The 11,278-nt window shown below is 38.1% G+C and overlaps 1 protein-coding gene across 13 annotated transcripts in view; it reads left to right on the top strand.

Moving 5' to 3' along the window:
- Positions 1-11,278, top strand: part of Mllt10 (MLLT10 histone lysine methyltransferase DOT1L cofactor) — a 144,466-nt gene that overhangs the window by 76,858 nt on the left and 56,330 nt on the right. For all 13 annotated transcript variants that reach the window (XM_021195224.2, XM_021195229.1, XM_021195228.1 and 10 more), the window contains one exon: positions 4,771-4,866. In XM_021195224.2, the coding sequence (XP_021050883.1) occupies positions 4,771-4,866 (96 nt within the window). The remainder of the gene's footprint in view (positions 1-4,770; positions 4,867-11,278) is intronic.

An 11,278-nucleotide genomic window follows, 5' to 3' on the forward strand; every position in this document is an offset into this window, starting at 1 on the left:
TATGTACCTTAGCAAAACACCATTTGACAGAATTGACTTTCCAGAGAGAGCAGAAGTTTCCTTTTTGGGTCAGTTTTATTTTAGCAAAGCTGAAGCTAGTATATTGATATCTTCTGTATCATTCTCCAAGTCTTAGTTCCCATGAAACAGTGCAGAGGACCAGATGCTATCTATTCCTGGAATCTGCTGCATTAACGCAAAGCACCCTGGGCTTACGGCATCTCAAATAAAAGCATGGATGCCGTTTCTTCCTGTATACTATTCTGGGGTTTGAGGCTATTGACTGTACGGATAACTGTGAAGATTGTCTAGAAAAAAAGTTAATTTACTTGAAAGAGTAAGCCTAGCGAAATGACCACATCTGACTTGGAACCAGGGAAAAGAGTTTATTTAATACCTACTAGCTATTCAGAAATAAGAGATTTAGGTAGAGTTGCTTCTATACATTATAATGAGCAAATTCAATTGGCTTTATATAGTGTTTACTTTCTATTCACAGCCAAATCCAAAGGTGGACTTTTTGATTGACAATTTTGTTCCAAATTTGTATGTACACTATGATCATGTGGAAGCCTGACAGGGTTAGATGACAGATTAGACCCCCTAGAACTAGAGTCTGTAGAGTGTTGTGAACTACCATGAAAGTGCTAGAAATTGAACTCAGATTCTCTTTAAATAATAGGGACACTGAAGTCAGAGTGACTGAAAGAGCTGGGAATATCTTTTTCTTATTTTTGTGTGTCCATTATTTGTGTATATATGCATCTGTGTATGGAGGCCAAAGGTAGATACTGGAAGTCTTTTTTGATTATGTTTTTATATCCTCTGAGGCAAGGGCTTTTCAATCGAAACCCAGAGCTTACCAGCTTACAGAGCTATTATGGCTAGTCAGTTTGATCTGTTGTACATTTAAAGGGAAAAAAATTAAAAAAGCTAAAGAAGTTATGTATATGGGTGTTTTGCCTTCTTGTCTGTCCATTTATCTACCGTATGGGTGCAAAGTCCAGAAGAGGGTATTGAGTCTCCTTGTACCAGAGTTAAAGATGGTTGTGAGCTGTTCTGTGTGCGCTAGGAATCCATCCTGGGTCCTTGTGAAGATTAACCTGTCCTCAATTTCACCTATACACATTAAAACAAAACAAAACAAAACAAAACAAAACAAAACAAAACAAAAGAAGACAATAATAATTAAAGGTACTTGTAAATTATAAACAACTTTAATTTTTAAAGAATTATTTAAAAAAGAATTATAGGCACTGAGAGTTGGAAGTGATACTGTCTTACCTTGTGATTACAAGAACAAACTCCATGTATATTTTCCTGTTTTTTTCGATCTTTCTTTTTGCATATTTTAAAAGAATTATTTATACACATATGTGCTCTTGAGTGCAGAGATAAAAGGATAATTTTTGGGAGTTAATTTTCCTTTCATGATGTGGTTCTCTAGCATCAGCCTGACAGTAAACATCCCTACTCACCAAGTCACCTGACAGGTTCTTCATAACGTTTTAAAACAAAAGTCCACCTAGCCATTTTCTTACTTACATACTTAAGATGATATTCCTTTCAGTGATCCTTAAGAATTATATAAAAATATTCCCCAAACGCCTCTGCTGAACATAGGGTTGTTTTCTTTTGAACCCTTTACATGTATGTATTTCTATTTTATATATTTTACATTTTACTGAACTGTTTTTAAGATTGTGTGTACTTCTTTGGATGAAATTACAAGGTGAAAAGTTTGTGAATCCTTGGCCAATCAATGCTCTTTTTATATTTTTTGTGGCTTAGTATGTGTGAAGCCTTGGATTGATATCTAGCTCTACATAAAATGTACACAATGGTCAACATCCGTAATGCTAACATTGGGGGGGTGGAGATAGGAGGATCAAAAGTTCATGGTTCCTTTCTAGTCCCTACTGAGTTCGAAACCAGTCTGACATAGATGATATTGTCTCAAAAGTTAATTATGTTAAACACTGAAAAGAGGTCAGGCCATGGCGGCCCATGCCTTTAATCCCAGCAGGTGGGAGGCAGAGGCAAGCAGATCTATTGAGCTTAAGGGCAGTGTGGTTTACTGAGTGAGTTTCAGGTCAGCCAAGGCTACACAGAGAAACTATGTCTCAAAAAACCAAAACAAAGGGAAGCAAAAAAAGATACTGAACCTGGACCATCCTGTTTACTTTAGATTTTGACTTTTATTCCCCCCCCACCCCCACCCCACCCCCACCCTCCCAGGTCTTTGAGCTATAGTCTAAACCTGACATTTGACCTCTCTGGTCTCCTGCTTTCCCCATTCTAGTACTGCATTCTACTGCTGAGCTAGATCCACCAGCTCTTGTTATGCCTTTATGATGAAATCATTTCCTTGTATTAAAATCAGGGAAAGGATAAAACAAACTCACTTTGCTCAGTTTTACATTAATTTTTATTATACTGTTAACCTCTGTATTTTGTTTTATATTGTCTAGAATTTTTCTGAAATCATTAACCAGTTTTAATAGCATTATTACACAAGTTTAGACTTAGACCATTATCATTATCACTTAGTAAATATTGTTATATAATTGAGTCTGTTCCTACTCATTTTATTAACCCATTAAAGTCAGTTTGTCTTTTAATTTTTTTTTTTCCAGTTTGCTTTTTAATGGCTCTTGATTCATATTGTGTTTGCTGTCGACACCAATGTAATCCATGCACACTGATCTTTGAAAGTTTTACTTCAGGATACATTTCTTGATGTGTTTCACAGTGTCCCAGTTCCTATTTACTTCTTGATTTGTTTTGTATTACCTGTATCTTTCTTCATAATACCTTCTCTTTTCCACCTGCTCCTGCTCCTCCTCCCCCCTCTTCTTCTCTCTCTCTGTTTCTCTTTTTCTCTCTGTCTCTTCCCCCCTCTCCTCTTCTCTCTCTCTCTCTCTCTCTCTCTCTCTCTCTCTCTCTCTCTCTCTCACACACACACACACACACACACACACACACACACACGTGCGCGCATATGTTTTTTTTTTGTCAGGCCTTAAGTATTAATGTTTGTTTCATCATAGTCAGGCTCATTTACTATTATGTCAGCTCTTGTATCTGGTATAAATGATATCAGGTATGGGAAGAATATAGTAAATTAATATAGAAATGGCTTATTTATTTACTATGCCCCCTCAAAAAACAAAACAAAACAAAACAAACTAAATTACAAGTCTTTATGTAGAAAATATGGTAGTGTAGATCTAGGTCAGAATCATTTGTACATCATGTGAGATAACATAATCAAAGATATTTTACAATTTATACATAAAAATTCCCCATTACTGTTACTTTGGATTTGTGCTCTCTTTGGCTTTGGACTTTGTTGTGGACTATTTTTGATAAAGTATTCCAGACTTTCAGTGTCTTGTAACAAATGAAGCTCAGCAGGGCGGTTCATGTTATGTCAGCTGGGTTTATTCTTGAGGCCATAGGAACTCCTGGCGGATTTGGTGGTGGTTACTGATCTTCTTCATACCGTTGGGACTGGGCATTGCTGCACATAGAGAGCGCCTCCGTTCCTGCACATAGGGCCTTACTGTTCATCTCCCTTCACGGGCGCTCTCTGCAAGGCCATCGAGCATCCCTTCTCCTCTTAAAGCTCTTCATTGATTCTTTGTGAGTTTCACATTATGCACCCCACTGCCTGACCCCACATATCTGCCCTCTACCCTTGCAACCTACCTCCCAAAAGGAAACAAAACTTAAAACTAAAACAAGAACAATAAAAACCAGACATCTCTCCATGGAAACTTCAGTGTGTCACACAGTATATTCTTTTGCCCCAATAGCTTTACATGCAGATGTCTTCCCCACTTGACTACAGGCATGTTGGAGAGCCTCTCCCATCAAAATTCCTTTTTTTTTTTTTTTTAAAGATTTATTTATTTATTATGTATAAGTACACTGTAGCTGTCTACAGACACTCCAGAAGAGGGAGTCAGATCTCATTACGGATGGTTGTGAGCCACCATGTGGTTGCTGGGAATTGAATTCGGGACCTTCAGAAGAGCAGTTGGTGCTCCTAACCTCTGAGCCATCTCTCCAGCACCCCCATCAAACTCTCTTTTTTTTTTTTTTTTTTTGTTTTGGTTTTTCGAGACAGGGTTTCTCTGTATAGCCCTGATTGTCCTGGAACTCACTCTGTAGACCAGGCTGGCCTCGAACTCAGAAATCTGCCTGCCTCTGCCTCCTGAGTGCTGGGATTAAAGGCGTGCGCCACCAAACCCGGCTGTATTTTTTTTTTTTTTTTAATGTAAAACAGAAATGACTTTGCTTGCGTTTCTGTGTCTTAATGTCTAATACTTGGACTTTAAACTTTCAAAGAGTTGTAGCCGTGTATGGTGTGTGTGCCTCAGTCACAGGACTGAGGTGAATGAGGCAGGACTAGCTGCTTTTGCAGGGCTTATTCAGGAGCAACCTCCTTTAAAAAAATTGTGTGTGTCATGATAGAGTATGTGAATATTTGTAAAGTACCCTGTAAATCCCAGATGCAATCTGTAAAAGCAGACTTTTAACAAGAAAAGAGTTGTATTTTGCTATCTATAAATATACCAAATAATTACAGGCTTTAGTTATTTATTGTTACATTACTTAGGGTGAGCAAAGGGCCTTTTAAGAATTTTTTTTTTTTAAATCCATGACAGCTGTTACAAGGGGGTGACTTTTTTACAGAGGCTTTAAAAGAAAATTACATGTGTGTGAATTACTTAACTTAAAACATTTACTTCTGTTTATTTTTAGAAATATAAAGAAAAGGACAAACACAAACAAAAACACAAGAAGCAACCAGAACCCTCACCTGCCTTGGTCCCTTCTTTGACTGTTACTACAGAAAAAGTAAGATTGAAGCATCATTTTTGTTTTTATTTTTTATATATAATGAAATGCTTCTAAGGAAAATTTTCCTCCCCAGTGCTGTGGTCACAGTTTCATCCACCTTGCAAGCCTTGGGCCATGCACTTAGAACTATTACTTTCTTGGTCCTTTACACTGCTTTCTGTTTAGTCTGTACTTCTCTCCAAGGACTATGTAAGCCTAACATGTGAACAGCACCATCAACTCAGACTTCAGCTACCTGTAACATTGAAATCTGTCTTCACCACTTAGTAATTCTGCATTTATATGTCATTACCTGAAAAGAGGGGAAATAATAATTGAAAACGATTACCGTAAAATGTTTAGAACAACACACGTGGTATCTGGTTTATAGTATTACTTAGGATATTAGGCATTATTTAAATTATCGGACTATTAATATGAAAACAAACAGAAGAGAGGTTGGGCCATTTGGAAGTACAGTGGAGATTAGACCAGTGTAAGGGCTTCACTATGCAGGGCTAGACAGCCAGTGTAGACCTTGTCTCATAGTTGGGGAAAGTGAGCAATTAGGAAGGCCTGAGAGTAAACAGGGTGCAACTTTAGTTTTATAAGGTGTTTTGGTTGCTTTGCCATAGAGAGATTGGGAATAGGACAGTAAGAGACAGGAGAAGAGAGGAATTGAAACTAGGGATACTGAAAGGAGGTTGTTAATAACCCAGTGAAGGTGGCACTAAATCCTGAGACAATGAGAGCTGGGTACATTTTGAAGACATTCAAACATGAATACCTTGTGACTATCCTAAAGGTCACTTAGAGGTATCAGAAGGACAACTCACTTTCCTAGGGTTTGCCTTAGATAAATAGGAGGAAGCGGTTTGTTCTGAATATACAGAAGATTTTGGATATATTGTTTATTTACTGTTGACTATCAGGATGTATTATTACAATTCAGCAGTTTACATTAAAAATTTATCACGTCCCTGCTATGTAAGCCAGAAAGTCTAAAGGTGCTCTGCTGGTTCGTTTATCACAAGTGGTGTTGTTGGGTAGCCTGGATTCTTACTGGAAAGAATTTTATAAACTTTCAAGTTCTTTAAAGAATCAGTTCCATTGGGCTGATGAGATGGCTCAGCAGATAAGAGCACTAACTGCTCTTCCAAAGGTCCCGAGTTCAATTCCCAGCAACTACGTGGTGGCTCACAACCGTCTGTAGTGGGACCTGATGCCCTCTTCTGGTGTGTCTGAAGACCGCTACAGTGTAGTTATGTAAAATAAATAAATCTTTCAAACAGAACACTACAAAACAAAACAACAACAACAAAACCAGTTCCATGTGGTTGTAGAACTGAATTTCTGTGTGAGCTGTCCCCTGTAGCCCACCTTTCTCCACCCCAGAACCAATAACAGCAGCATCTCTGTTCCCTTACATCTGAAATCTTTATAACTCTACCTCTGTGATGTATCTTCTGCTTCTAATTAGTGTGTAGTCTTTCTGTTCATTTTGAACCAGATTTTCTTCTTTTCTTGATAGAACAGGATATTGCTAAGGAAGATGAAAGAAGAAAACCTCTTGGCTCTTGGTCTTTGGGGATTTAGTTCATCTTAGTTTTTTTCTAATAAATTCTTAGATGCTTGTAAGCATCAGTTTATTCCTGTTTTTAAGTTTGTGACAAATTGAGCCTGACAGCTCCTAAGAAGTAATCGTATTAGATTGTTTACTTTTTGTAATTAATAGAAGACATAGTTCCTTCTGGCTGTCATTGTAAATAACTTAAGGGTTTTAAGTTTATAGCCCCAGCCACACTTTAAAAGGTGTGTTTGTACACGTTGGGATCTCTACACACCAATGATTTTCTTCTGTAGTTAGTGGGATTTTCTTCTGTTTCTTGTTGACTATCTAAAGGGAGGGTAGAGAACACTTCCCTCTCTACACTCCCTCCTTCCCTGGTCCTTCTTCATTTCCTTTTTTATTGATAGAGTTGGAATACTAGTCCTCATTCATGCTAGGCTAGTGCTTTCCCACTGAACTACACCCCAGCCCTGTAAGACTTTTTGAATGTAGAGCAAAGCTATTTTTGTAAAATGAACCTCTTTCTTACATGTAATTTTTATATTTTACATTAAAAAAATTAATATTTTACAGGATCTTAAACTTTGTTATAATGAAGTCAAAGTATAAACTTTATCAACACTGTTTCTTATTACAAGTCACTCTTTATGTTCTTTTCTCTGTTATCATTCACCAAGAGAATTATATTTGTAAGTTAAGGCTTTCTTTTTGACGCAATCTTATCTTGGAGGAAATATAAATGTTAAACATATGACCTTCCAGTATATCAGATACATTAGGCTTTGTTATTCTTTGTTTAGTTATGATCATTACATAATAAATTATACATATAATTAAAAAGATGATGATGAGGAGGAAGGGGTAACACAGGGTCTTCATGTAACGGCTACCGCCCGCCTGGCTGGAACTCACAGAATGCCACCAGCCTCTGCCTTCTGAATACTGGGAATAAAAGCATGCACATCCACACAGCCTGTTACGTTTTTGATCAATTTTTGTATGCATACATAAATAAAACTGTCACCAGAGCTCTAGGCAAATTTTCTCTGTAATGTCTTTGAAGGATAGGGTTTCTTTTGCTGCAACAAAACACCATGACCAAAGAGCAAGTTTGGGTGGAAAGGGTTTGTTTATTCAGCTTACACTTCCACATCACTGTTCACCACCAAAGGAAGTCAGGACAGGAACTCAAACTGGGCAGGAGCTGATGCAGAAGCCATGGAGGGGTGCTGCTAAGTGGGCAGGAGCTGATGCAGAAGCCATGGAGGGGTGCTGCTAAGTGGGCAGGAGCGGATGCAGAAGCCATGCAGGGGTGCTGCTAACTGGGCAGGAGCTGATGCAGAAGCCATGCAGGGGTGCTGCTAAATGGCTTCTTTCTCATGGCTTCCTCAGCCTGCCTTCTTTCATGGAGGTATTTCCTCAATTTAGACTCCTTCTTTGATGACTCTAGCTTATGTCAGTGTGGCACATAAAAGGAGCCAGCACACCATTTAATCTCATCTTCAGTGTCTTTCCATTCCCCTCCCTCCTCAGGGAAAGACAGGGAAATCCCTGCATTTTGTATCCTTAAATTAGCTTGAGTCCTTTAAACAGTTTAAAAGAGAAACATACAGTATGAAATGTGTGAGGGAAAAATCACTGTTCTCCAGTAGTGGCACTGGGCACAGCAGCCAGTTCAGGGGCAGGCTTCCTGGTCAGGAGGAGTTGACTAACAGAATGGATTCCATTTTTTTTTTTTTTGGCCGGGGGGTAGGGGGTGAGCTTTATTGGGTTACCATTTGGTGATTTTGGTTTTGGGGGATTCTATTGGTTGTATTGGGTTTTTGTTTTTAGAGAAAGAACATAGGAAATCTGGGTGGATAGGGAGGGGAGAAGATCTGGAAGGGGAAGAATACGATCAAAATATATTTAAATTTAAAAATTGTTTTAAACAATAAAAATACATTATTTGATTTGCTAAGTATCTGTCTGTTAGTCTTTCCTCTGTCTGTCCATCTGTCCACCCATCCTTCCTTCCATCCATCCATCCATCCATCCATCCATCCATCCATCCATCCATCCATCCAGTTTATCAAGATAGGGTTTCTCTGTGTAACAGCCATGGGTGTCTTGGAACTCACTTTGTAGACCTTGCTGGCCTTGAAGTCACAGATATTCACCTGCCTCTGCCTCCTGAGTGCCAGTATTAAATGCATGCACCACCAAACCCAACTTATTATTTTATTTTTATGTGTATAATTGACTTGTCTATTTGCATGTCTGTATACTCTGGAATTAGAGTCAGATACCCTGGAACTAGAGTTACAGCAAGATGTGAATTGCCAGGTGCATTTTGGGAATTGAAACCTGGTCATTTGCAAGAACACCCAGTGGTCTTAACCCTTGTCATTTCTTCAGCCTCCCTGATTTGCTAATATTTTGATGAGGATTTACCATCAGAATTCATGAGAAATTGGATTTAGGTACCAAGATTTGTTGTATTAGGGTTATATTAGACTAATGGAATTACTATTACTATTACTCAGATTCTATCTCCCGGAATAGAGAGTAGAGAACTGGCATAATTTCTGATAAGTTGATAGAATTTACCAGTGAACTCATTTGGACCTTATATTTTTTGATTTAGAAAATAACTGATGATAGAGGCAGTTAAAAAAAAATATTACCTATTTCTTGTATGAATTTTTACAGATTGTGTAGTTTTCTTTGTTTTCGTTGTTTTAAAATTTATTTATTTCATGCATGTGAGTACACTGTCACTGTCTTCAGACACACCAGAAGAAGGCATTGGATCTCATTACAGATGGGTTTGAGCCACCATGTGGTTGCTGGGAATTGAACTCAGGACCTCTGAAGGAGCAGTCGGTGCTCTTAACATCTGGGCCATCTCTCCAACCTGTGTTTGTGTGTGTGTGTGTGTGTGTGTATGTATGTATGTATGTATGTATGTATGTATGTATGTATGTATGTATTCTTTTGTTTTAGGATGAAATGTTCTATAGATCTGTTAAATCCATTTGGTCCATAACTTGTGTTAGTTTCACTGTATCTCTGTTTAGTTTGTGTTTCCATGATCTGTTCATTGCTGAGAGTGGGGTGTTGAAGTCTCCCACTATTATTGTGTGGGGTGCAGTGTGTGCTTTGAGCTTTAGTAGAGTTTCTTTTGTGAGTGTGCATGCCCTTGCATTTGGAGCATAGGTGTTCAGAATTGAGAGTTCTTGGTAGATTTTTCCTTTGATGAGTATGAAGTGTCGTTCCTTATCATTTTTGATAACTTTGGGTTGAAAGTTGATTTTATTCGATATGAGAATGGCTACTCCAGGTTGTTTCTGGGACCATTTGCTTGGAAAATTGCTTTCCAGTCCTGTACTGTGAGGTAGTGTCTGTCTTTGTCCCTGAGGTGGGTTTCCTGTATGCAGCAAAATGTTGGGTCCTTTTTATATATCCATTCTGTTTATCTATGTCTTTTTATTGGGGGAATTGAGTCTATTGATGTTAAGAAATATTAAGGAATAGTGATTGTTGCTTCCTGTTATTTTTATGTTTGTGTGGCTATCATCTTTTGTGTTTGTTGAAAGAAGATTAATTTCTTGCTTTTTCTAGGGTGTAGTTTCCCTCTTTGTGTTGGAATATTCTATCTATTATCCTGTGTAAGGCTGGATTAGTGAAAGATACTTCGTAGATTTGGTTTTGTCATGGAATATCTTGGTTTCTCCATCTATGGAAGTTGAGAGTTTTACTGGGTATACTAGCCTGGGCTGGCATTTGTGTTCTCTTAGATTCTGTAAGACATCTGCCCAGGATCTTCTAGCTTTCATAGTCTCTGGTGAGAAGTCTGGTGTAATTCTAATAGGTCTGCCTTTATATGTTACTTGACCTTTTCCCCTTACTTCTTTTAATATTCTTTCTTTGTTTTGTGCATTTGGTATCTTGACTATTATGTGACTGGAGGAATTTCTTTTCTGGTCAAATATTTGGAGTTCTGTAAACTTCTTGTATGTTTATGGGCATCTCTTTCTTTAGGTTAGGGAAGTTTTCTTCTATCATTATGTTGAAGATACTTACTGACCCTTAAGTTGGGAATCTTCATTCTCTTCTATCCCTATTATCCTTAGGTTTGGTCTTCTCGTTGTGTCCTGGATTTCCTGCATGTTTTGGGTTAGGGGCTTTTTGCTTTTTCATTTTCTCTGACTGCTGTGTCGTGTCTTCTGCCCCTGAGAGTCTCTCTTCCGCCTCTTGTGTTCTGTTGCTGATGTGTGCGTCTGTGACTCCTGGTCTCTTTCCTAGGGTTTCTATTTTTCAGGGTTGTGTCCTTTTGTGATTTCTTTACTGCTTCTATTTCCATTTTTAGATCCTGCATGGTTTTGTTCAATTCCTTCACATGCTTGGTTGTGTTTTTATGTAATACATTAAGGGATTTTTGTGTTTTCTATGTAAGGTCTTACCTGTGTTCTCTTGTATTTAAGGGAGCTATGTATGTCCTTTGTAAAGTCCTCTATCATCATATCAGACACATACACATACTTTTTAATTATCGGTCTGTTAATTTTAATATTCTTGCTGTCTCTTTCTCTCTCTCTTTTTTTTTCTCTACCCTTTAGTATTTTTAAATTTTGCTGCAGTAGATACAGTGACCCAGTAACAGAAACCAAGTTAAATAAATAGACCTTAAGTAATATAGTGGCGTGAGGTATGGGCAGAGAAATCTTTCTATATTTGTATAATTGTATTAGCTCGTAAGTCTTTCTGTGACCTGAATTCTAACTTTCACAATCGTTTCTCAGCTTTAACCATCCCTTTTCCAGCCGGGCGTGGTGGCGCATGCCTTTAATCCCAGCACTCAGGAGGCAGAGGCAGGCG

The sequence above is a fragment of the Mus pahari genome, chromosome 3, assembly GCF_900095145.1.
Source record: "Mus pahari chromosome 3, PAHARI_EIJ_v1.1, whole genome shotgun sequence".
NCBI lineage: Eukaryota > Metazoa > Chordata > Mammalia > Rodentia > Muridae > Mus > Mus pahari.